Genomic DNA, 23,343 nt, shown 5'->3' on the forward strand with positions numbered 1-23,343 from the left:
TGTTTTCCATGTTTCTGCAGAACCCCAGATTACACCCTTACACACCTGTTCTCCAGTTCTCCATCTCCATGTCTGCCTATTCCTTTCTGCTCCTCACTCAAGCAATCTCCTTGGATTCCTCTCAGGGGCCCCTGGGATCCCCTATCATTGGTTCCTCTCACAGAAGCCTACCCTTCTCCAGAGCCAAAGGATCAGATATTCAGTGGCTCAGGTAACAAACCTGCTGTCAGGTTACAGATATTGTTTCCTGAAAGACCACACTACAGTGTCAGTGGAGCCTCAGGCTCCCTGCAGTGCCCTGCCCTCACCTGGCTATCCCACACAGTTGAGATTAACCAGAACTCCCCTCCGGTACCAGTGTTCACCTGGAAACATGGCTCTGAGCCTCTGGCCCCTGCTACTGCTGCTGCTGCTGCTGTCCTTTGCAGGTGAGAAGAACAGGGAACAGAACTGGGGATGAGGAGGAGGGTGGCTGGAAAAAGATTTTAAGAATGTGGAGGTTAACCTGTTAGATAGAAGGACAAAGGAGAGAGGCAGAGACTTATGCAAAAGTAAAAAATGAGGCTAAGAAAAGCAGGCCAAGACTTACTATGGGCCAATGAAAGGGGTTCAGCTGACCATCCCCTCACCTCATCTTTAGATCCAGGTAGAGAACTGTGCTCAGAGGCAGGGTTGAGTTTGGGCTCTATATTCCTCCCCTTTAGTAACCTCTGGTTTCTCTCCTTACAGTGACTCTGGCCCCTATGGGCCTCAGTCCCCGGACCCTGGTCTCTCCTTCCTGAATCATTGCTCTCCACTCTGGACCAGGCTTCCCAGGGCTCCCTGAGCCGCTCACAGTTCTCTACATTCCTGGCCAACATTTCTTCTTCCTTTGAGCCTGGGAGAATGGGGGAAGGACCAGTAGGAGAGCCCCCACCTCTCCAGCCACCTGCGTTCCAGCTCCATGATTTTTTAGTGACACTGAGAGGCAGCCCGGACTGGGAGCCAATGCTAGGGCTGCTGGGGGATCTGCTGGCACTGCTGGGACAGGAGCAGACTCCCCGAGATTTCCTGGTGCACCAGGCAGGGGTGCTGGGTGGACTTGTGGAGGTGTTGCTGGGAGCCTTAGTTCCTGGGGGCCCCCCACCCCAACTCGGCCCCCTTGCACCCGTAATGGGCCCTCTGACTGTGTCCTGGCTGCTGACTGGTTGCCTTCTCTGCTGCTGTTGTTAGAGGGCACACGCTGGCAAGCTCTGGTGCAGGTGCAGCCCAGTGTGGATCCCACCAATGCCACAGGCCTCGATGGGAGGGAGGCAGCTCCTCACTTTTTGCAGGGTCTGTTGGGTTTGCTTACCCCAACAGGGGAGCTCGAGTCCGAGGAGGCGCTTTGGGGCGGTCTGCTACGCACAGTGGGGGCCCCCCTCTGTGCTGCCTTTCAGGAGGGGCTGCTCCGTGTCACTCACTCCCTGCAGGATGAGGTCTTTTCCATTCTGGGGCAGCCAGAGCCTGATGCCAATGGGCAGTGCCAGGGAGGTGAGTGTGGCCAGGGCTGGGGCTGGGATGTGGCAGGGCAAGGAAAGTGAAATTGGAGTAGTTCTCTTCCTTACTCCTTCCCTCCTAGGTAACCTTCAACGGCTGCTCTTATGGTAAGTAAGAGGGGACCAGTTCTGAGGGATTGGGCCTGGAAAATCTAGAGGTGGAGAGCTGATGACATCAGCCTCTAGAGAGGAAAACTGATGGGAGGAGTGTGGTTTAGTGGTTTTGGAGTGTGACTGTCTGGGTTGGTGTCCCAGCTCCACGTCTTCCTAGCCATATGACCTTGGGCAGGTTACATAATCTTTCTATACCTCAGTTTCCCCATTTATAAAATGAGAATGATAATATTAGTTACCACAGAGTTGTTGCACCCGATTAAATGAGTTGATACTGTGTGTGCAAACAACTTAAAACAGTGCTGGCACATAGTGCTTAATAATGTTAGCTAGTAAAGATGGGATTTGGAAAATAAGGACACAGCTGGATTCCTCTACCCTCTTCCTACTTCAGTACGACAGTGCCAGAGCATAGTTAGACATATTGAGTTGCTGAGCAGATTTCTTAACGGGAGGCCCGCTGAGGGTTGTGTTTAAGCTATCTGAAAGCATATGAAGAAAGGAAACAGAAGGGAGCCAGGTGGACAGAAAGCATTCCAACTGGGGCTTCTCCTAGGTGATTTTGGAGCTTGGCGGGGCAGCTCTCTCCTTTTTGCCCTGTCGCAGCATTTCAACCAGTAATGCCTAAACTCTCAGGGACCTCACTTGTAGAAAAGCCTATGCTTGCCATGCCCCTTGAGGGCTCTGGGTCAGGGTCAGAATCTTCAGCCAGAGGAAATGTGAACTGACCAGATCCTGCCTGCTCCTCCCTCTGCACCCAGGGGCGTCCGGCACAACCTTTCCTGGGATGTCCAGGCGCTGGGCTTTCTGTCTGGATCACCACCCCCACCCCCTGCCCTCCTTCACTGCCTGAGCGCAGGTGTGCCTCTGCCCAGAGCTCCTCAGCCCTCAGCCCACATCAGCCCACGCCAACGGCGAGCCATCACTGTGGAGGCCCTCTGTGAGAACCACTCAGGCCCAGCACCACCCTACAGCATTTCCAACTTCTCCATCCACTTGCTCTGCCAACACACCAAGCCTGTCACTCCACAGCCCCCTCCCAGCACCATTGCCATCTGCCAGACCGCTGTGTGGTATGCAGTCTCATGGGCACCAGGTGCCCAAGGCTGGCTACAGGCCTGTCATGACCAGTTTCCTGATGAGTTTTTGAATGCGATCTGTAGTAACCTCTCCTTTTCAGCCCTGTCTGGCTCCAACCGCCGCCTGGTGAAGCGGCTCTGTGCTGGCCTGCTCCCACCCCCTACCAGCTGCCCTGAAGGCCTGCCCCCTGTTCCCCTCACCCCAGACATCTTTTGGGGCTGCTTCTTGGAGAACGAGACTCTGTGGGCTGAGCGACTGTGTGGGGAGGCAAGTCTACAGGCTGTGCCCCCCAGCAACCAGGCTTGGGTCCAGCATGTGTGCCAGGGCCCCACCCCAGATGTCACTGCTTTCCCACCCTGCCACATTGGACCCTGTGGGGAATGCTGCCCAGATGGGGGCAGCTTCCTGGTGATGGTCTGTGCCAATGACACCATGTATGAGGCCCTGGTGCCCTTCTGGCCTTGGCTAGCAGGCCAGTGCCGGACCAGCCGTGGGGGCAATGACACTTGCTTCCTAGAAGGGCTGCTGGGCCCCCTTCTGCCCTCTCTGCCACCACTGGGACCATCCCCACTCTGTCTGACCCCTGGCCCCTTCCTCCTTGGCATGCTATCCCAGTTGCCACGCTGTCAGTCCTCTGTGCCAGCCATTGCTCACCCCACACGCCTACACTATCTCCTCCGCCTGCTGACCTTCCTCTTGGGTCCAGGGGCTGGGGGCGCTGAGGCCCAGGGGATGCTGGGTCGGGCCCTACTGCTCTCCAGTCTCCCGGACAACTGCTCCTTCTGGGATGCCTTTCGCCCAGAGGGCCGGCGCAGTGTGCTACGGACAATTGGGGAATACCTGGAACAAGAGGAGGAGCAGCCAACCCCACCAGGCTTGGAACCCACTGTCAACCCCAGCTCTGGTGTAAGCAAGATGGAACTGCTGGCCTGCTTTAGTGTGAGTGCTCTGCCAGAGGGAGAGCTCCTAGAACAGTGAGAAGGCCCTCCAGGGGAATTCCTCGTGTACTCAGAGGCGGTAGTGTGGGGTAGTAGTTGAAGCACACAGCTCTAGAGTCACACAGGCTTGGATTTATATCTTGGTTCTGTGACCAGCCTTGAATGAGTTATTTAACTTCTCTGAGCAATATTTTTCTCGTCTCATTTATAAACTAGGGATGATACTGGTATATGAGATAATACATGCTGTGGGCTTAGCACAGTGCATGATACACAAGCGTGCAATAAATATTACCTTGTTATTCTTTTAGGCTCTTTGCTTTCTGCACCAGAAAGAAAAAGGATCAAGTTAGAGGACTCTTGATTTTTTTTCCTAGAGATTGAGAATTGGAGGCTGGCAGAATACAGGAAGATAAGGCAGGAATGAGAAAGATTCAGGGACACTACCAATCAGAAAACTTTGGTTCTGGGTTCAACTGTGCCACAAATTAGTGTGATCTTAGGCAAGCAATTTCATTTAGTTTTTCTGGGCTTCAGTTTTTACTCTGTAGAATGGAGGGGTGAGAATATGTTAAACACCGTAATTCATTCACTGAATGCCTATTATATGCAAGGCACTTTGCTAGGTTCTGTAGGATATATATAGATTCCTTACTCCATTTTGGGGCTCCATTTTTTTCAAGCCCTGGGCCCAGTAAAATGGAATGAGATAGTCTCATAGTATTTGGTTCAGGTCTGCAAGTATTAATTGATCCAACTATGGACCTGGCATGGGAGAGGGTACAAGAGAAATTAGAGATATGATCCTGGACCTAAAAGAGCTTAATATCTGAAGAATCACAGTTGAGATGAAGGACGAGCATCCCAGCAAGTGGAGTTGGAAAGCCTGGGGGAGCTGCAGGGGAGACAGAGAAGACAGCTCTGTTGGCATATTGTCTTTCTTCCCACCAGCCTGTGCTGTGGGATCTGCTTCAGAGGGAAAAGAGTGTTTGGGCCCTGCAGATTCTAGTGCAGGTAACAGGTGGAGGGCCCATGGGTGGGCTGGGTGACAACCATGGCCAGAGGTCCCTGCCCTGTGAGGCCATACCCACCATGACCTCCTATTCACAGGCATACCTGCATATGCCCCCAGAAAACCTCCAGCAGCTGGTGCTTTCAGCAGAGAGGGAGGCTGCACAGGGCTTCCTGACACTCATGCTGCAGGGGAAGCTGCAGGTGAGCCTAGAGAAAGAGGGGAGCAAGGGCACCTGGAGCCTAGTGTTCAGAGGGCTTGCCTTAGTGGGAGGAGGAACTCCAGAGAGGAAGTGACAGGGATACTGAGCATCTCCAGAGGCAGAATCCATTCCTGTGTCCCCACAGGTACCACCATCCGAGGAGCAGGCCCTGGGTCGCCTGACAGCCCTGCTGCTCCAGCGGTACCCGCGCCTCACCTCCCAGCTCTTCATTGACCTGTCACCACTCATCCCTTTCTTGGCTGTCTCTGACCTGATGCGCTTCCCACCATCCCTGTTAGTCAACGACAGTGTGTAAGGTTCCTGTACCACTCCTCCTGCTCCTGTCAGGGTCAGGCCAACCCCATCCAGCTGGAGCAGCTCCTTCCGGAGCTCCTGTTTTTTTTCTTTCATGCCAGATAGGTAATGTGCCAACATCGTAACAAGGTTTGAGAGAGGCGCATCTCATACATGAGTGTGAAAACCCAGTCATGGCCGGGCGCGGTGGCTCACACCTGTAATCCCAGCACTTTGGGAGGCCGAGACGGGCAGATCACGAGGTCAGGAGATCGAGACCATCCTGGCTAACACGGTGAAACCCCGTCTCTACTAAAAAATACAAAAAAAAAACTAGCCGGGCGAGGTGGCGGGCGCCTATAGTCCCAGCTACTCGGGAGGCTGAGGCAGGAGAATGGCGTGAACCCGGGAGGCGGAGCTTGCAGTGAGCTGAGATCCGGCCACCGCACTCCAGCCTGGGTGACAGAGCGAGACTCCGTCTCAAAAAAAAAAAAAAAAAAAAAAAAAAAGAAAACCCAGTCATGATGCTAATGAACTACAAAAGGATCAGAGAGGTCCTCTCTATAAAACCGGGGAGAGGCCGGGCGTGGTGGCTCACACCTGTAATCCCAGCACTTTGGGAGGCTGAGGCAGGTAGATCACTAGTTCAGGAGTTCTCTGGCCAATGTGGTGAAACCTTGTCTCTACTAAAATACAAAAATTAGCCAGGCTTGGTGGTGGGCGCCTGTAGTCCCAGCTACTTGGGAGGCTGAGGCAGGAAGATAACTTGAACCTGGGAGGCAGAGGTTGCAGTGAGCCAAGATCGCGCCACTGCACTCCAGCCTGGGCAACAGAGCGAGACTCCATCTTAACAAAAAAACAAAACAAAGACAGGGAGAGTCTCCTTCCTATCTAGACAGCAGGGCTACAGAGGGTCAGGGGAAAACAGTTTGGAAGAAGACAAAGGGTTAAGACCCATTACTCCTCGTAGCCTGGCTGCCATCCGGGATTACAGCCCAGGAATGAGGCCTGAACAGAAGGAGGCTCTGGCAAAGCGTCTGCTGGCCCCTGAACTGTTTGGGGAAGTGCCTGCCTGGCCCCAGGAGCTGCTGTGGGCAGTGCTGCCCCTCCTCCCCCACCTCCCTCTGGAGAGCTTTCTGCAGCTCAGCCCTCACCAGGTATGAGAATCATCTTCTTTATTTGACTGGCCCATCTTCTGCTAGTGGGGACGAGAGTCAATGGCATGTCTCTCAGTGGCCCCTCCCTGCAAGAACCCCACAGTGACCCCAGTGCGAGCTAACTTCCCCCATCTCAGATCCAGGCCCTGGAGGATAGCTGGCCAGCAGCAGGTCTGGGGCCCGGGCATGCCCGCCATGTGCTGCGCAGCCTGGTAAACCAGAGTGTCCAGGATGGTGAGGAGCAGGTACGCAGGTGAGTTGTGGGATCAGTAACCAAGGCCAGAGTGGAAGAGGTAGAGAGAGGAAGGTACAGGTGTCATGGTGGGTAGGTGTTCTAGGAAGGAAGGGGCAAGGGAGTAGGCAGTGGCCCCAGGCAGCACAGAGTTCCAGGAGAGGTCTATAGATGGTGCCCCTGTGTAGTGGTGTAGTGGTCAGAGTGCCCAGTGTATGTACCCACACGGTCTGCTGCCAGGCCTGCCTTAGTGCTAGTCTCAGGGACCACACAAAGGTCAGCTTCATGCCCTCCTCAGGCTTGGGCCCCTCGCCTGTTTCCTGAGCCCTGAGGAGCTGCAGAGCCTAGTGCCCCTGAGTGATCCGATGGGGCCGGTAGAACGGGGGCTGCTGGAATGTGCAGCCAACGGGACCCTCAGCCCGGAAGGACAGGTGAGCCCCTCAGCACAAGCCTAGAAGACTGTGGGCTTCCCCTGGGTCTGTGTGGATGGCTTTCCCATTGTGTCAACTTGAGCATAGTGGTGCCAGCCCCCCATCCCACTTTTGCAACCTCCATTCCTTACTCCATGGCCATTCTTTTTTTTTTTTTTTTTTTTGAGACGGAGTCTTGCTCTGTCGCCCAGACTGGAGTGCAGTGGCCGGATCTCAGCTCACTGCAAGCTCCGCCTCCCGGGTTTACGCCATTCTCCTGCCTCAGCCTCCCGAGTAGCTGGGACTACAGGCGCCCGCCACCTCGCCCGGCTATTTTTTTGTATTTTTTAGTAGAGACGGGGTTTCACCGTGTTAGCCGGGATCGTCTCTTCCATGGCCCTCTTACCTGTTACCACCTCTTCCTGGCCCTTCCCTATCTGGTCTGTGGCACCCCAAACACACCCTTTGCCATTTTGAACCTAATCTACTCCAGTCCAATCCCTAGTTCCAAACCCTAGCCCAAGCCCTGGGAAATTCAGATGTGGGATTAGAGAGGAAGTTCAAGGTTCATCTGTCTTTTCTCTCCAGTCCTAAACCTTCTTTGGTTACAGGTGGCATATGAACTTCTGGGGGTGTTGCGCTCATCTGGAGGAGCGGTGCTGAGCCCCCGGGAGCTGCAGGTCTGGGCCCCGCTCTTCCCTTAGCTGGGCCTCCGCTTCCTGCAGGAGCTGTCAGAGCCCCAGCTTAGAGCCATGCTTCCTGCCCTCAGGGAGCTAGTGTTACACCTGCTCAGGTTTGCCTCTCTCACTCCCTGGCATGCATCCTCCATCCCTGCTTGAGCCCTGTCAAGAGAATCCCATTCAGGGATAAAACCAGCCCCTCCTTCACTGGGTGAACAGTAGAGGTAAACTCTGTCCACACGAGGACACCTTCATTCCCTTTTCCTCAGATCAAGAAGGGACCTGAGTCACTGAGGATGGTTACTGGGGATGTTTAAGAGGGAGTGGGAAGTTTTGGAGGGTTTGCCTTAGGAACCCACTTAGGACCTGGCTGCTGGGTCCTGAGAGCTGTTGGTTTTGGTCCCATCCCAACACAGGCTGTCCTGCTGCTTGGACGGCTCCTTCCTAGGCACGATGTGAGTAGCTGCAACCTCAGCCTCTCTCCAGAGGTCTCTATCCCCCTTTCCCCTGGCTTCTGCATCTGCCCCTCCTCTCTCTCCACTCCCCTCATACTTATTGCCTTGCTGCATTGTGATTGTTGTCTTCCCCACCACCCTTCCCTTCCTCTTCAGGCCTCTTGTTTCTCTTGCTCCTTAGCTATCCCTGGAGGAACTCTGCTCCTTGCATCTTCTGCTGCCTGGCCTCAGCCCCCAGACACTCCAGGCCATCCCTAGGCGAGTCCTGGTTGGGGCTTGTTCCTGCCTGGCCCCTGAACTGTCACGCCTCTCAGCCTGCCAGACCGCAGCACTGCTGCAGACCTTTCGGGTATGAGAGTAGCAAGGAGGATGAGACAATCAGGGATACGGGCTCTCTCTGGTTGGGAGGAAGGCGTCTTCCCGGAGGCCAGGGAAGGCCTTTCATACCTCCCCACTTACACACACACACACACACACACACACACACACACACACACACACACACCCAATTCTCATGCAGGTTAAAGATGGCGTGAAAAATATGGGTACAACAGGTGCTGGTCCAGCTGTGTGTGTCCCTGGTCAGGTAAGTGTGAGATCTCCCAGCTGAGCTCCTCTCCCCATTTTGGGGCAGTTTCATATGGCTGGTGCTGCCTCCCCCACTACCCTGCAGTGGCCCTGAGCGTTCTGGTTAGCTCTGTACCCATTAGCAGCCCTCCCCAGTTCCAGATGCAGGACAGCATGATCTACCCACATTGTCCTAGAATAATGTCAAAGCTGCGAGGGCCTGAGAAATCTTCCAGGCCACCCACCCTGCTTTCAGCTGAAAAGACCAAGGCTCAGAGAAGCTAAGGGACTTTGTTCGCCTGGTGCCTAACTAGCAGCAACACCTGACCACAGCAGCCTGCAGTGTGAGGCTCTTAGGCGTTTATTGCTACAGTGGCAAATGCCATTCCACTTCTGTCCCAGCTTTGGTCCCTTTCCGCCCCCATGGTTTCTTTTCTCTGAGTGCCAAGTCCAGACTCTCACCTATCACTACACTGCTATACCCATCGCTGCCAACAGACTATTCCCACCACCTGGCCAGACTGCCTGCTTCCCCTGCTCCCATTAAAGCTGCTACAACTCCAAAGGAGTCTTCCTCTCTCAGGGGAAGTGCTGCTGACCTTAGGCCCTTTGGTTGGATTCCTGGGGATAGAGAGCACACGACAGATCCCCCTACAGATCCTGCTGTCCCATCTCAGTCAGCTGCAAGGTTTCTGCCTAGGAGAGACATTTGCCACAGAGCTGGGATGGCTGCTATTGCAGGAGTCTGTTCTTGGGTATGGACCTTCGAGAACTTCAGATTCTAACTCATTCTGTACCCAATCCTTCAACCACCATCATCAGTGGCAGCCTGTTCTATATTCTTAAGGTCCCTTGGAGCCCTGTGTCCCAAATCCTAGCATGTCCTCTTTTCCCCTTCCTTTTCCTCACAGTTCTCTCAGCTCCCCAGCCCCCGATTTTCTTCCTGTCCCCAGGAAACCAGAGTTGTGGAGCCAGGATGAAGTAGAGCAAGCTGGACGCCTAGTGTTCACTCTGTCTACTGAGGCAATTTCCTTGATCCCCAGGGTGAGATGAAGGAAGAAGGGAAGGGAGTAAATGCATAGAGGGGACTGGTGAGCTGGTTATGGGGACCCATGGCCAAAGAGGGCAAAGGATATGAAGCCTAGATCTAGGGGGAGACTGCGAAACAGAGACCGGACTTTGGAATTACAGCTACAGCAGCAGGCCCTGATCTGTCCAGATCTCCCTACTCTCCTTCTACCTTCTCATGCAGGAGGCCTTGGGTCCAGAGACCCTGGAGCGGCTTCTAGAAAAGCAGCAGAGCTGGGAGCAGAGCAGAGTTGGACCGCTGTTTAGGGGGCCATAGCTGGCTGCCAAGAAAGCAGCCCTGGTAGCAGGGGTTGTGCGACCAGCTGCTGAGGATCTTCCAGGTGAAACTACCCAAATACTCATATGTCCAGCAGGATGTACAGCGAGTGTCAAACAGTCTGGGTTCTACATGTGCTTTTCTCTGGGACTGGGTTTTCTAATTTATAAAGCAAAGAGGTTAGAGGGATGATCTTCAAGTCTCTTCTAGTTCTAGAATTCTATAGCTTTGGGAGTTTGTAAACTATTAAGTTTTCTTTTAGCCTAGAACTTCCATTTTCCTGCTCTCTTGTCTCTTTAAACAGCTGACAAAGCTCTAGCTTGGCTAAGTGTGGAGCTCTCTGCTGGGGAGATCCCTAGCAGCTTTGAAGGAGACATTGTGAGGCTCAAGAACTGGGTTGAAATTCAGCTCTGCCATTAAATCCCTGACCAACGTCCTCAGTCTTCCATCTATAAAACAAGGGACTTGGCATCTCCAATCACTTCTTGTTCTATTAACTTCTAAGCCCTGTTCATCTTACTCTGTAATATTCCCTCGATCCCTACTTGCCACAGTGCTCCATCCTCCAAAGGTTGGAAGAGTCATTCCATCTACAGATACCTACTGGCCCTGCCTTCCCCCTTCAGAATCTGTGCCAAATTGTGCAGATGTACGAGGGACATTCCCAGCAGCCTGGTCTGCAACCCAGATTGCAGAGATGAACCTCTCAGACTTTGAGGACTGCCTGACACTATTTGCAGGAGATGCAGGACCTGGGCCCAAGGAATTGTGGGCAGCATGGGGAAAGCAAAACAGGTTAGTGATGGAGAGCCAAGTAAGGTCGGCCATGAGGAAGCTCTCTGAGTGTGATGTAGGAGAAGAAGAGAATGGAGAGTTGGATGAGAGGTGGGGGAAGCAGGAGATAAAAGAGTTAGAAGATTTGGGTCACAAGTAGGAGGTGAGGGGGGATAAATATTGAGGAAAGAGAGCTAGTATAATGAATAGAGGGAATATAGCAGTGGTTACCAAATTTTAATGTGTATCACAATCATTAAGAGAACAGATTTTTTCCTTTATTCTTTTTTTTTTTCTTTCTTAAAAAATAATGGCATGCCTCATGAATTTGTGTGTTATCCTTGCGCAGGCGCCATGCTGATCTCTGTATCATTCCAATTTATTTTGTGTATGTGCTGTTGAACCGAGCACGGGAACAATGTCAGTGCCAGATTACCATGCTAGATTGACTTAATAAAAACCTTTGGGGAGGCTGGACGCACTGGCTCATGCCTGTAATCCCAGCACTTTGGGAGGCTGAGGCAGGTGGATTGCTTGAGCCCAGGAGTTTGAGACCAGACTGGGCAACATGGTGAAACCCTGTCTGTACTAAAAATAGAAAAAAAAATTAGCTGGGTGTGGTGGCGCATGCCTGTAATCCCAGCTACTCCGGAGGCTGGGGTAGGAGAATCCCCTGAGCCCAGGAGGTAGAGGATGCAATGAGCCGAGATCGCACCACTGCACTCCAGCCTGAGTGTTAGAGCAAGACCCAGTCTCATAAGTAAATAAGCCTCTGGGGGAAAGAGTCCAGACATCTGCATCTGCTTTTTTTTTTTTTTTTTTTTTTTTTTTTTTTTGAGACAGAGTCTCACTCTGTCACCCAGCACCCATACTGGAGTGCAGTGGTGTGATCTTGGCTCACTGTAACCTCTACATCCTGGGCTCAAATGATCCTCCTGCCTCAGCCTCTCAAGTAGCTGGGACTACAGGTGCACACCACCACACCTGGTTAATTTTTGTATTTTTGGTAGAGATGGGGTTTCGCTATGTTGCCCAGGATGGTCTTGAACTCCTGGGCTCAAGCAATCCTCCCACCTCAGCCTCCCAAAGTGCTGGGATTACAGCTGTGAGCCACTGTGCTGGGCCTCAGGCATCTGTGTTTTAATAAGCGTCTCTATGTCTGATGCACAAAGAAGTGTAGAACTCATGGACTAGAGTTAGTTTGCTCTTCTTTTCCACTGACTGTAATGTCTTTTGCTTTTTTTTTTTTGTCTTTTTTTGGTCTCCCTTTTTGTGGAAAACGGGATCTCACTATATTGCCCAGGCAGGTCTTGAACTCCTGGGCTCAAGCTATCCTCCCGCCTCTGCCTCCCTGAGAGCTGGGATTACAGGCGTGAGCCACCGCGCCCGGCCTGCATTGTCTTTCAAAACACGTTAGAGGAACTGTAAGGCAACTGTCTCATTTGACAGTGGAGGAAACTAAAGAAAAGGCAGGTGACTTGCCTAGAGTTATACAGCTAAGGGCAGAGGCAAGACTTAAAACCCAGCATTCTGACTCCCAATCCACTGCTTTTCCACTCACATTGTTCCTCTCTTTCTCCTAGTTGTGGGGTCCCCCCCGGAGATTTCGTCCTGAGCAGATCCTGCAGCTCGGTCGGCTCTTAATAGGTCTAGGAGATCGGGAACTACAGGAGCTGATCCTAGTGGACTGGGGAGTGCTGAGCACCCTGGGGCAGATAGATGGCTGGAGCTCCACTCAGGTAACACCTTTCCTCCTCCCTACCACTTCCCAAACACCCATCCCACAGACCCAGCCCTGTAGATCATCTAAAGCCCAAGGAATTTTTTCCTGTGACCCTACCTGGTCATTCTTTCTATCTTTTGTTGATACCCCCTACTAGTGACCTTCAGGACTCTGATTTATTCACTCTGAGGCCCTGAACACATAATACTGTCTCCTACCTCTTTTCCTGGAGGCCTCTTCTTTTTCTATCCTTTTCTTTTCTGAGTCCTCAGCCTTCCCCGTGACTCTTTAGGTCTTAATAGTAACAGAGTGTAACCCAGCAACACCTATCACTTCCCTGTCCATTCATTCTCCATAACTTTTCTCCTTCCCCTCTGCCCCCAACCCCCACCCCAGCTCCGCGTTGTGGTCTCCAGTTTCCTACGGCAGAGTGGTCGGCATGTGAGCCACCTGGACTTCATTCATCTGACAGCGCTGGGTTATACGCTCTGTGGACTGCGGCCAGAGGAGCTCCAGCACATCAGCAGTTGGGAGTTTAGGTCACTTGTGAAGGGGCTGAGGGTGGTGGTGCTGAGGTAAAGATGGACTTACTGGGGAAAGAAGGATCATGAAGGTCTGGTCCCATGGAGGAAGGGAACTCATCTGAAGCCATCTCTTCCTTTGTCTCATGACCACAGCCCCTTTCGCTGAAGCTGAATTCTTCTTCCTTCCTTCCCACTGTTCTACAGCCAAGCAGCCCTCTTCCTGGGCACCCTGCATCTCCAGTGCTCTGAAGAACAACTGGAGGTTCTGGCCCACCTCCTTGTACTGCCTGGTGGCTTTGGCCCAATCAGTAACTGGGGGCCTGAGATCTTCACTGAAATTGGCACCATAGCAGGTGGGGAGCTGGGCTACTGCTGGTGCAAGTTGGTTTGGTTTCTATACCATGGGTGGACTGGATGGAAGACTGCCCTGCAATTCTTAAAGTGGGGACCTGAGAGGGTGTTTAAATAAGGGGCTAGAGACATACTGGGGAAGGTCTACGGTAGGGCACTTTGGGAGTAGTTAGAGAAGGTCTATCTGTTTGAAGAGAAGGAAGGTGAGTCTAAGACAATGTTTGGATGCCACTTGCTTCAACAGCTGGGATCCCAGACCTGGCTCTTTCAGCATTGCTGCAGGGACAGATCCAGGGCCTTACTCCTCTTGCCATTTCTGTCATCCCTCCTCCTAAATTTGCTGTAAGTATTAATGGACTGGGGTGACCACAGGAGAGCCAGGGCCCAACTGGCATGCACTGATTCCTACCCCTGCCCCCAGGTGGTGTTTAGTCCCACCCAACTATCTAGTCTCACCAGTGCCCAGGCTGTGGCTGTCACTCCTGAGCAAATGGCCTTTCTGAGTCCTGAGCAGCGACGAGCAGTTGCATGGGCCCAGCATGAGGGCAAGGAGAGCCCGGAACAGCAAGGTGAGTTCCCAGCTGCACAGCTTGAGCCTCCATCTCCTGACCCCGAATCAAACCCCTAATCTGGTGCTGTCTGGCTCTTAGAGTGCACCCAGGGAGATCCCTGGAGTGAAGGAGTCTACAGGCAAAGCGCTAATTTCCAAGTATCAATGCTCCTGGAGAGCAGAGTTGTGATACGACTCCCATTCCCTGTCTATTATAGGTCGAAGTACAGCCTGGGGCCTCCAGGACTGGTCACGACCTTCCTGGTCCCTGGTATTGACTATCAGCTTCCTTGGCCACCTGCTCTGAGCCTGTCTCTACAGTAGAAGGAGATTGTGGGGAGAGAAATCTTAAGTCATAATGAATAAAGTGCAAACAGAAGTGCATCCTGATTATTTTCAGAAGCTGATGAGGAATATGGGTAAAATGTTAATGCTTTCCACCCACCTGAGAATCAGTGTTCCCAGGATGCCATATCTGGAGTCTCTTTCCATCATAAATAATCCCACTGCCTCTTTTCATTTCCTGAAGCCTGCTCCCCTCCTCACCCCACCATTAGAAATAACATAGACAGCTGCAGCATAGCAAGGAGTCTTTACTAGGATGGAGGCAGGGGATGCGGGGGCAGGTCCAGAGCAAGTAGAAAGGGCCATCATTAGAATGAGCAGAACTCCTGGGAATCTTGAGACATCAGTTGGTGGTGGGGAGTTAATGCTTGGTGTGGATGACAGGTGTGGGGATGCGGATATCCTGGCCTCTCTCCAGACGCCGTTCACAATCAATCAAATAGTTTACTCCATCGATGACCAGCTGCACAAGCTCCACCTGAAGGACACTAATCTTTGATCTCTGCTTCCTACAATCTGAGCTTTTCTTTAGCACTGACTGACTTGCCTGCTGATTTCCAGTTGCCTCCCCACTCGACCTGAATTTCATTTCAGATTATGTTACATCCCGGAGGCTCACTCACTGCCATATTTCAGCCCCCACAGACCTATAGCTCTCCTCACCCTAATCCCTTAGGATCTCACCTCTGATTTGCCTAGTCGGTCCAAATTAGAAATATCAAAGACACCGCCTGTGGCAGCAGTGTCCACTCCTCCAGTACCACGCTTTTGGAGTCTTAGGTTCTCCAGGATCTTTGGGAAGCGGCTATCCTAGAGAGGAGATAGGGATTGGGAGCACGGTCGATAGAGGCAGAGACTAGTCCTACCTGAAAGAGCCCTGAACCTGCTCAGAGCTCTGTTTCCTGACTTTTTTTTTTTTTCCAGACAGGATCTCTCTCTGTCACCCAGGCTGGAGTGATCACAGGCTTAAGTGATCCTCTCACCTCAGCCTCCACTACACCCAGCTAACTTTTGCATTTGTAGTAGAGATGGGGTTTCCACAGGTTTCCCAGGCTGGTCTCGAACTCCTGGGCTCAGGTAATCGGCCCGCCTTGGCCTCCCGAGTGCTGGGATTACAGGCATGAGCCGCTGTGCCTGGCCTGTCCCCTGACCCTTTAGCTACAACATGTTTGGCTCCTTTCCAAAGCGTCCACTCCCTCCCCATCCACAACTCACCCTTCCTTACTCATACCCCTCTGTAACCCCACAACTCCTTTACTTTGCTTAGCAGGGGCAGTTTGATGTGCACTCCTGCCCGAAGTCCAGTGCCCAGGTTAGATGGACAGGTCAAGATGTATCCCAAACGCTCATTCCACATGAACTCCCAGCCACGTTCTTGGATAAGTCGCTCCACCTGAGTCCACAAAGGTTTTGTTAATGAAAAATCAGGGATATTTCATTAACCCTGGACCCTCCCTTAGCTAGACACACAAGAACACTAGAAATATGTCTAGAACAGAAACTTGGCTGTGAATGGATGACACTGGTCTTTTTTAATGAAAATGGCTTGTTATTGTTTTCATGCATGCATGATGCAAAATTATGATGTGCATAATAATGAGATTGTGAAATAATATGTGAAAGAAGAAAACTCGAAGGAGTGGTGTATTAGGGATGATCTAGGGAAATGAACAGAGGTGGTAAACTGAACTGAGAGAGGACTGATTATTCAATGAGTTCTGCATGCATCAATTATCTTTGCTTTGCTAATGAGCCTAGAGCTTGGAAGGGTCCTTTCAGACAGAAGATGAAGGTGTAAGCTTTGCCAGGAAGAGGTAAGATAACGTTCTGTTAGCTGTGAACGGAGCACCTGTGTCAATGCAGAGAAAGATGAAAACAGAGCAGAAAAGCCAGATTCATAGGAATAGGGGCAGGGGGAAGGCGTTTTGCTTCACTTAACCACGTAGTCATGAAGATGATTATTAGAGTTGAAGAGACAAGGGATCTACCAGAGTGACGGTCACAAAGACCACTACCCAACGTGAGTAAAAGGATCCTGTTTATAGTTCAGAAAGAACCATGGCATAGGGCATATCTTACATGCTGAACATGGGGGAAACCCTTCCATCTAGAATAATAATGCAGCTAACACTTTAACACTTATTAAGCACTTACTTTGGACTAAGTACTTTATCTGTATTTCATTTAATCCCCACAACAACCTAAAATGTAGAAAATCTCATTATCCCAATTTATAGACGAGGAAACTGAGGCACATATTTTAAAGGTACTTCCCGACCCACTCATAGTCAGAATATGTTATCTATTACTTGCCTAAAATAGTAGAAACTTCTCAGAATCTAAAAGAGGAGCCCTTTTTCTTTGCAAACCTAAAATAGAACTGTATGTTTGAGAACATACAGTAAGAATTGAATTGAGTTTATGGGGATTTCTTTTTTTTTTTTTTTTTTTTTGAGACGGAGTCTCGCTCTGCCGCCCAGGCTGGAGTGCAGTGGCCGGATCTCAGCTCACTGCAAGCTCCGCCTCCCGGGTTCACGCCATTCTCCTGCCTCAGCCTCCCAAGTAGCTGGGACCACAGGCGCCTGCCACCGCACCCGGCTAGTTTTTTGCATCCTTTAGTAGAGACGGGGTTTCACCGTGTTAGCCAGGATGGTCTCGATCTCCCGACCTCGTGATCCGCCCGTCTCGGCCTCCCAAAGTGCTGGGATTACAGGCTTGAGCCACCGCGCCCGGCCAAGTTTATGGGGATTTCTAATGTAGACTTGAATATGGAGACCCAGTCTATGTAGGATTGATGATTCAGTTCAACCTCTCATATAGAGCCACATATTCTAGAACTCGAACCATTCTATCCTCCACCTTCCCCAGTCTCTCTCCCAACTCTCAACTTAAAGCCTCGACCTGATACTTTAACAAGAATGATAGAACCCGGAGTCTAGGCCTACATTGGCTCAGACCGGGATGGTTATATTAAAGTCGTGAACGCAGCAACCTCTCCCTGCCAACATCAGTCTAAGCTCAAATGTTTTCCTTATCTGCACACCTCACCATTCCACCGCATACATCCCAGGCACTGACCTGACATCTCAATTATTCCTTTCTTGCATTATCTGGCAACTGCCTTATTCACTTCCTAAGGTTCCTGACACTCTTTCTTTTCCTAATCTTAGGGTGACCACATGTCCTGGTTTTCCCAGTATGGTCCCAGCTGGTTTATACCTTTATTCCTAGAGTGAGTCCTAGATAGTCCTTTTTACTATTAGACATGTCCTGGGTGGGTTGATAAATTACATAATCTATTTATGCTACTCTTTGGTTTTCCTTATGTCTTCCCACCTAGTTCCCCTACACAATCTTTTCCAACCTCTTTGAGGCCTCGGCAGAATCTTTCAAACACTCTCTTCATGTTGCCACCCTTCTCCATGGAGATGACCCGTGTATGATCCTCCTCATTCACCCAGATCAGGAAGCTCTTCTCATTGTTGTGCCTGAGGGCAGGAGAGGGACAGTGTTCAAGAGGCAAGGCAAGAATTGGGAGAGATAGAGGGAAAAAAAAAAAGCATTTATGAGGGCATGAAGACAAAAGAGGTAAGGAGCAGCCTCATACCAAATTCCACGAGCATCTGGCCAGTCTCGAGCCATTCCTGCTGCAGTCAGCAATGGGGACACAGGCTTATCAAACAGAAAGTGGTCCTGGGAAGAGTAATGGGACTTGGGTTAAGAATCTTCATGGTGGCCCCTGGGCCTCTCAGAGCCCATGTCTCATCTGGCCCAGCCTTCCCTCTGGCTCTTTTTTCCATCTGCTCCCACCAACCAGCGCCCTCTTAAGACCCTCACATCAATCAGCTGCTGCTGTTCAGCCTCTGTCATCTCACTGAGCCTATAGTAACGTCCAGCCAGGTCACCCTTCAGGCCACTCAGTGCATCCACCACAACACGTTCCACCTCCCGTCGCTCTGCTCGAGTGCAAGCTGGAGGCAGACTGAGTCCTCGGATGCTTCGGCCAGTTCTGACTCTAGAGGACAATACATACCTCTCATCAAAGTAGCCAGAACGGATCTGGGAGATAAGGGAAATGAATATAAGTCACAGAAACACGGTGGGAACTGAGGGCCCCTGGGAAAGGAGAGATCTTCCTTAGGCATTAGAGGACTCTTTGTGCATTCTACTTGCGTGCATTGGAAGAAGAGGCCCGTTGGGAAAGCACTCCAATTGAAGGGGGCATTGCAGACCCTTCCCCAAACCACCCACCTCGGGCCATAGTCATTCTTATCTATCCTTTCATCTCCATATATGCTGCCCCTTAAGATATGATTCTTTCCTTACATTAAGATTAAAAGCTCAGCAGTGTAATGACCATGAGTCAGGAAATAAGGTGAAGGGATGGGAGATACAGTGTTGTACACAAGCAGTGCAAATCAGAAGTGGGATATTTGAACTCACTTTACTGGCATCCAGATCCGTGGTGTGCTTCATTGTCCGGGGGTCATATCCATTGTGTCGCTCTTGGATCACAGGGTCAAACAGGTCAGCAAATACCTAAGGGGAGTTAAGAGGGAGAGATAGTTAAGGAGAGGGAATCCTTCCCCAGACTTCAACTGTGCATTGGGTCAGATTTCACTGGGTCAGAACACTTAAGAATGGGGGGGCTCAGAGTCTTGGGGGAAAGTGAGAGGTCTTTAGGGGGAAGGAGCTGGGATGACTGGGAAGATGAGTTGGATCATCAGGGAGACTCTGGGGACCCCCTACCTCATAGGTCTCCTCATCTCCAGCCACCATGCCCACAGTCTTGATGAAGGGGTGGCCAGGGTTGTCCACGCCAGTCTGGATACACTGATCTAATGTCCAACCAGTGGGTGTGGTCTTGTCGCAGAGCCGTGCATAGACTGCTGGGGTCAGGTGACTGGCCATGCAGTTGTTGTGCTTTCGGAGGTCTGGGTACTCAGCGCTGGGGAGGGGGTACCCAGTGACCATGGAGGGAGGGCACAGACCCTAGACCTAATGCAGTTACCTGGGAGCTGTCCAGTTGGCCATGTCTGGCTTTGCTCCGTGGGAGGAGGGGGAATTAGAAAGAGGCTAAACCTTGGTAATCTCTTTAGGGACTTTCAGAGTCTATGCTTTTCTAGTAGTTCTAGTTGCCTCTGGCTGGCCAACTCAGTTTCTCCAGATCTGCTCAGTTCTTTCCTCCCATGACACAACACTAGGGATGGAGGAGGGGAAAAGCCTTAAGGACAGGAATTGAGGAAATGAGGGAAGGAGATGGAGGGGAGTGAAAAGGATAGTTCCAGGCTTTATAATTAGGGATTTGGGCAGCGAGTGCAGCTGGAACTCGCAGGGCCAGAGGTGGTCTTGGCAGGTCCCCAGAAATGTTCTTGCTTTATGGTTTTGGCCCCCACCTCCACCCCGCTGAGGTCTGCAGACTGTACAGCCCTCCAGCTCCAGGGCCTTCGTGATTATAGCCCTTTTCTGTTGCTCGGATTCTCATTTCTACCCGCATCTTCAATCACCACCTGCCCCCGCTTCCTCCCGCGCCTCAGGCACTGTTACCTCGGGGGATACAGCCTCCGTCGTTCACTGGCCGCTCGTACAGGTTCCGGTCGCAGCAGAAACCCAGCGGCTAGAGACCCCGCTCCGGCCAAAGCCAGGAGCCTGATTCCCGGGCGGGCGGACAGCAGACGGGAGAAGGGACCAGCCATGGCTTGACGTCTGGCTACGGGATCCTGGAGTAGGCGCTGGCGCAAGATAGGATCCGGAACAGGGAGGGAGGATGCAACCCGATAGACTGAGGGCCGGAGCTAGGTCCGAGGCTGCAGCCGAAATGGGGGTCGGATTGGAGGCTGGAGCCTGAATGGGAGCCGGTGCCAACCAGACTGCAGGAGAGGCGCAATGAGCTAGTGGCAGGCTGGCGGAGGAGGGGGAGGCCCCAGCCGCAGTCTCCAGGGGTGGGGCTCCCCGAGGCCCCGCCTTCCCCCCTGCCACCGCGCTAGGTGCGCGGGGGCAGGGGTGGGCAGCACCCGCCAGGTAATTAGCGGGACCTGAGACTCGCGCGTCTAAAGCCGGGGATGCAGCCCCCACCCGCCCCCGGGATGTGGCGGCCCAGATTTCAGCACCAAGTGGAGGACAGCACCCGCGTGGACTAGCTAAACCCCAACACCCTTCCCCCAAATCCCTCGGTTTAAACCGAAACCCGATCCATCTACCCTGTAGGTGTGGAAGGGTGACATTGCCCAACCTATCCTCTGCTTTCGGCCTGCCCCAGCCACCTCTCCCTTCTCCCGGGGGCAGCCGCGGGGAAACCGCGGGATAAACACAGATACCAGAGGAGGATATGGAGAAAGCACAGGGTTAGAGGCAGGCACTGGGAAAGACACCCATTGGCTCAAGGTCACCTTTTCCTTAGAACCAGGAAGAGGAGCAAGGTGCTTCCTTGCCACCTCTGTGCACTCCTTACAAGGCTGAGAAAGGAGTCCCTGGCAGGAGCCAGGGAAATATTAATTCTTATGCCATCTGTGCTGTGTCCTCCACCTCCACTCTGCACCCATGTCTGAAGCCCTGTTATTTCCTGCCTCTACTTCTCATGATCCCCCACTTTTTGTTTTCCTTTTGTCTCTCCCACTTTCCTCCCCGCCCCCTACCTCGCCTTTGATCTTTTACTTCTCTGCCTCTTTTCCAGACTCAGACGTGTTTCCTGCTCACAGGATGCCCTCTGCGTTTCCTCGGCAAGCTTGCTCACCTGTTGGTGGTGCTGGGTGTGGGGCTGGGGTTGGGCAGGGAATCCTTAGTTTCCTCTTCCTCCTCTCCCTTGGCTTCTCTCTCCGTAGTTCCTAGTTCCTGGGCTGGAGGACAACGTAAAGTCAGGTGGTGAAGGGTGTGGTGAGATGACTGGGTGTGGGACTGGGACAGGCAGGCACAGGTCTCCAGACACCACATGTGTTTCCTTTCTTGGCTCCCTAATGCTGTTTAATCCAGAGGCAAGTGGTGTACCAGGGCATGAGGTCGTCAGGGCATCTCTGCCTTCCTCGTGATCCCCTCTTCTGCCCTCTCTCCTCATAAAACTCATATTCAGACTTGAGAGGGCTTTGTTTCCTAGCTCCAGGTATGACTTGACCTTTGTCCTGGTAGCAAGGAGAATGAATACTAGAGTTGAAATAGAGATGAGGGGCTTCAGCGTAGAGGGTCAGTTAAGGTGGAGTAGCACTGTGGCATTAGTCCCTTACCTCTGCTATCCTGTTGTACCCGCAAGACAGTAAGATACTCAGAAATCTTAAGAGAGAGTATTTGGGAAAGAGAATTCCCTTTACATCAAGAACTCCCCCATACTATTCTCATTCCCTTCATTCCCCTTAGGCCTTCCTTGTGTTCTTTCTTTCCACCTTCTTCATTTGTGGGTATTCTTAGAAGTATCCACCTCTCCTTTGGGTCCATTCCTTCTTCTCCTGGTAAGACATCAATTGTTAGAGAACAGAATTATGCAGCTGCAGTGTGGAAAATGTTACCTGTGTTGTGGGGTCTCTTTTAGGTTAAAAAGTAGCCATGAGTAAATAAATATAACTTCTTAGAATAGCGTGTATTTATCCAGATTAATAGGGAGATAATCTTCCAGAGCCAAAGGGTAGCTATTTGATTGAGAGGGTGGTTACTAAGATTAAGGAATAGGGAGTGGGAAGAGATAATTACAGAAGGAGAAATAAGACAGCCAGAGGAGTAGAGAAATTACCCAAGTTTAGAGAGTAGCTTCCCAAATGTGAACAATAATTCCACTGAGAAAACACATGTACTTGTGCACTTTTCTTTTCTTTTCTTTTTTTTTTTTTTTGAGACAGTATCCTGCTCTGTCACCCAGGATGGAGTGCAGTGGCGTGATGTCTGCTCACTGCAATCTCTGCCTCCCAGGTTCACACCATTCTCCTGCCTCAGCCTCCCGAGTAGCTAGGACTACAGTCACCTGCCACCACGTCCGGCTAATTTTTTTTTTTTTCTTTTGTATTTTTAGTAGAGACGGGGTTTCACTGTGTTAGCAGGATGGTTTCGATCTCCTGACCTCATGATCTGCCTGCCTCAGCCTCCCAAAGTGCAGGGATTACAGGCGTAAGCCACCACGCCCAGCCACTTGTGCACTTTTCTTATCCCTCATGTGCCTTTGACAGGCACATCATATATTAATGCTCATTTAAAAAGTTATTTTACAGCATATGGAAGTAATCAATATATGGTATGATATATGGTATTTTATTTATTTAATAAGAATTATTATTGTAAATACTATTTAATATTTTTAAAGCACTTTACAATTACAAGGAACTTTTATATGTATTATTTCATTGAGTTGAAATGGATTGTTCCAATGATTACTAGGGACAGAGTCTACATTTTCAGGGGGACAGTAACGGAAGTTAACTACCTGGAAGATGCTGTAATAGCTAGTTTGAAGGGCTAAAGTGGTGGAGGAGGTATGAGCCTGGGCATGAACTAGTGAGGCATCTATTCCTCTTAGAATAATCTATTGCAGCCCTTAGAATCATTTCTGTGTCCATTCAGGAGGCCTTGTGGGGTCAGTACAATGTGGCACGACTGGAAAAGTGGCAAGACCTCTAATGTTGCAGAGAAGAAAGAGGGAACAACTGTCTTGACCAGGGAAACCCAAGTGCAGATGCAAAGATAATAAGAACAATAACATATACAATACAAAATGCTTCCATATTATCAGTACCCTTTAAGTGAGGTGTTTTGTTGTTGTTTATTGAGACAGGGTCTCGCTCTGTCACCCAGGTTGGAATGTAGTGAGGTGATCTTTGCTCACTGCAAACTCCATCTCCCAGGCTCAAGTGATCCTCCTGCCTCAGCCTCATAAGTAGCTGTGACCACAGGCATAGGCCACAACGCCTGGCTAGCTTTTGTATTTCTTGTAGAGACAGGGTTTCATCATGTTGCCCAGGCTGGTCTTGAACTCCTTGCACTCCACCAATCTGCCGCCTCGGCCTTCCAACGTGCTGGCATTATAGGCATGAGTCACCACAACAGGCCTTAATTAGTTTTGTTGTTGTTGTTGTTGTTGTTGTTGTTTGAGACGGAG

At 51.3% G+C, this 23,343-nt stretch overlaps 2 protein-coding genes, 1 non-coding gene and 1 pseudogene across 7 annotated transcripts; 1 reads left to right on the forward strand and 3 right to left on the reverse strand.

Moving 5' to 3' along the window:
* Positions 1 to 373: 373 nt before the first annotated feature.
* LOC139364030 (stereocilin-like) lies at positions 374 to 14,304 on the forward strand. The gene is given in 28 exon segments (XM_071099257.1): positions 374 to 428; positions 705 to 779; positions 782 to 1,123; positions 1,126 to 1,512; positions 1,601 to 1,625; positions 2,393 to 3,650; positions 4,601 to 4,663; positions 4,760 to 4,864; positions 5,009 to 5,175; positions 6,128 to 6,314; positions 6,452 to 6,567; positions 6,845 to 6,977; positions 7,568 to 7,718; positions 7,721 to 7,749; positions 8,053 to 8,091; positions 8,273 to 8,440; positions 8,612 to 8,677; positions 8,726 to 8,738; positions 9,101 to 9,413; positions 9,612 to 9,702; positions 9,911 to 10,067; positions 10,630 to 10,802; positions 12,361 to 12,516; positions 12,897 to 13,039; positions 13,229 to 13,377; positions 13,620 to 13,717; positions 13,797 to 13,944; positions 14,144 to 14,304. Coding segments are annotated over 28 exon segments (4,896 nt in total). The 3' UTR covers positions 14,233 to 14,304.
* Positions 5,274 to 5,353, reverse strand: LOC139355568 (small nucleolar RNA U13; annotated as a pseudogene).
* Positions 11,082 to 11,188, reverse strand: LOC112428751 (U6 spliceosomal RNA). Its single transcript, XR_003020805.1, has one exon. It is a non-coding gene; the product is annotated as a U6 spliceosomal RNA (small nuclear RNA).
* Positions 14,305 to 14,500: 196 nt separating the features above from the next.
* Positions 14,501 to 21,061, reverse strand: LOC105491385 (creatine kinase U-type, mitochondrial). 5 transcript variants are annotated; one of them, XM_071066965.1, is made up of 10 exons: positions 21,004 to 21,061; positions 19,818 to 20,140; positions 19,020 to 19,218; positions 18,714 to 18,809; positions 18,108 to 18,329; positions 17,878 to 17,963; positions 17,635 to 17,758; positions 15,529 to 15,663; positions 14,955 to 15,080; positions 14,501 to 14,748 (listed from the first exon to the last, which is right to left on the reverse strand). In XM_071066965.1, exons 2-10 carry the CDS (start codon positions 19,964 to 19,966, stop codon positions 14,632 to 14,634), a joined length of 1,254 nt encoding a protein of 417 aa, XP_070923066.1. In that variant the 5' UTR covers positions 19,967 to 20,140; positions 21,004 to 21,061; the 3' UTR covers positions 14,501 to 14,631. The 5 variants fall into 5 exon arrangements, with proteins under 5 accessions (XP_070923066.1, XP_070923067.1, XP_070923065.1 ...); XM_071066966.1 differs by lacking the exon at positions 21,004 to 21,061 and adding an exon at positions 20,925 to 20,939; XM_071066964.1 differs by lacking the exon at positions 21,004 to 21,061 and adding an exon at positions 20,906 to 20,926.
* Positions 21,062 to 23,343: the final 2,282 nt, after the last annotated feature.

Source organism: Macaca nemestrina, chromosome 7, assembly GCF_043159975.1.
Source record: "Macaca nemestrina isolate mMacNem1 chromosome 7, mMacNem.hap1, whole genome shotgun sequence".
In the NCBI taxonomy this organism is placed as follows: domain Eukaryota; kingdom Metazoa; phylum Chordata; class Mammalia; order Primates; family Cercopithecidae; genus Macaca; species Macaca nemestrina.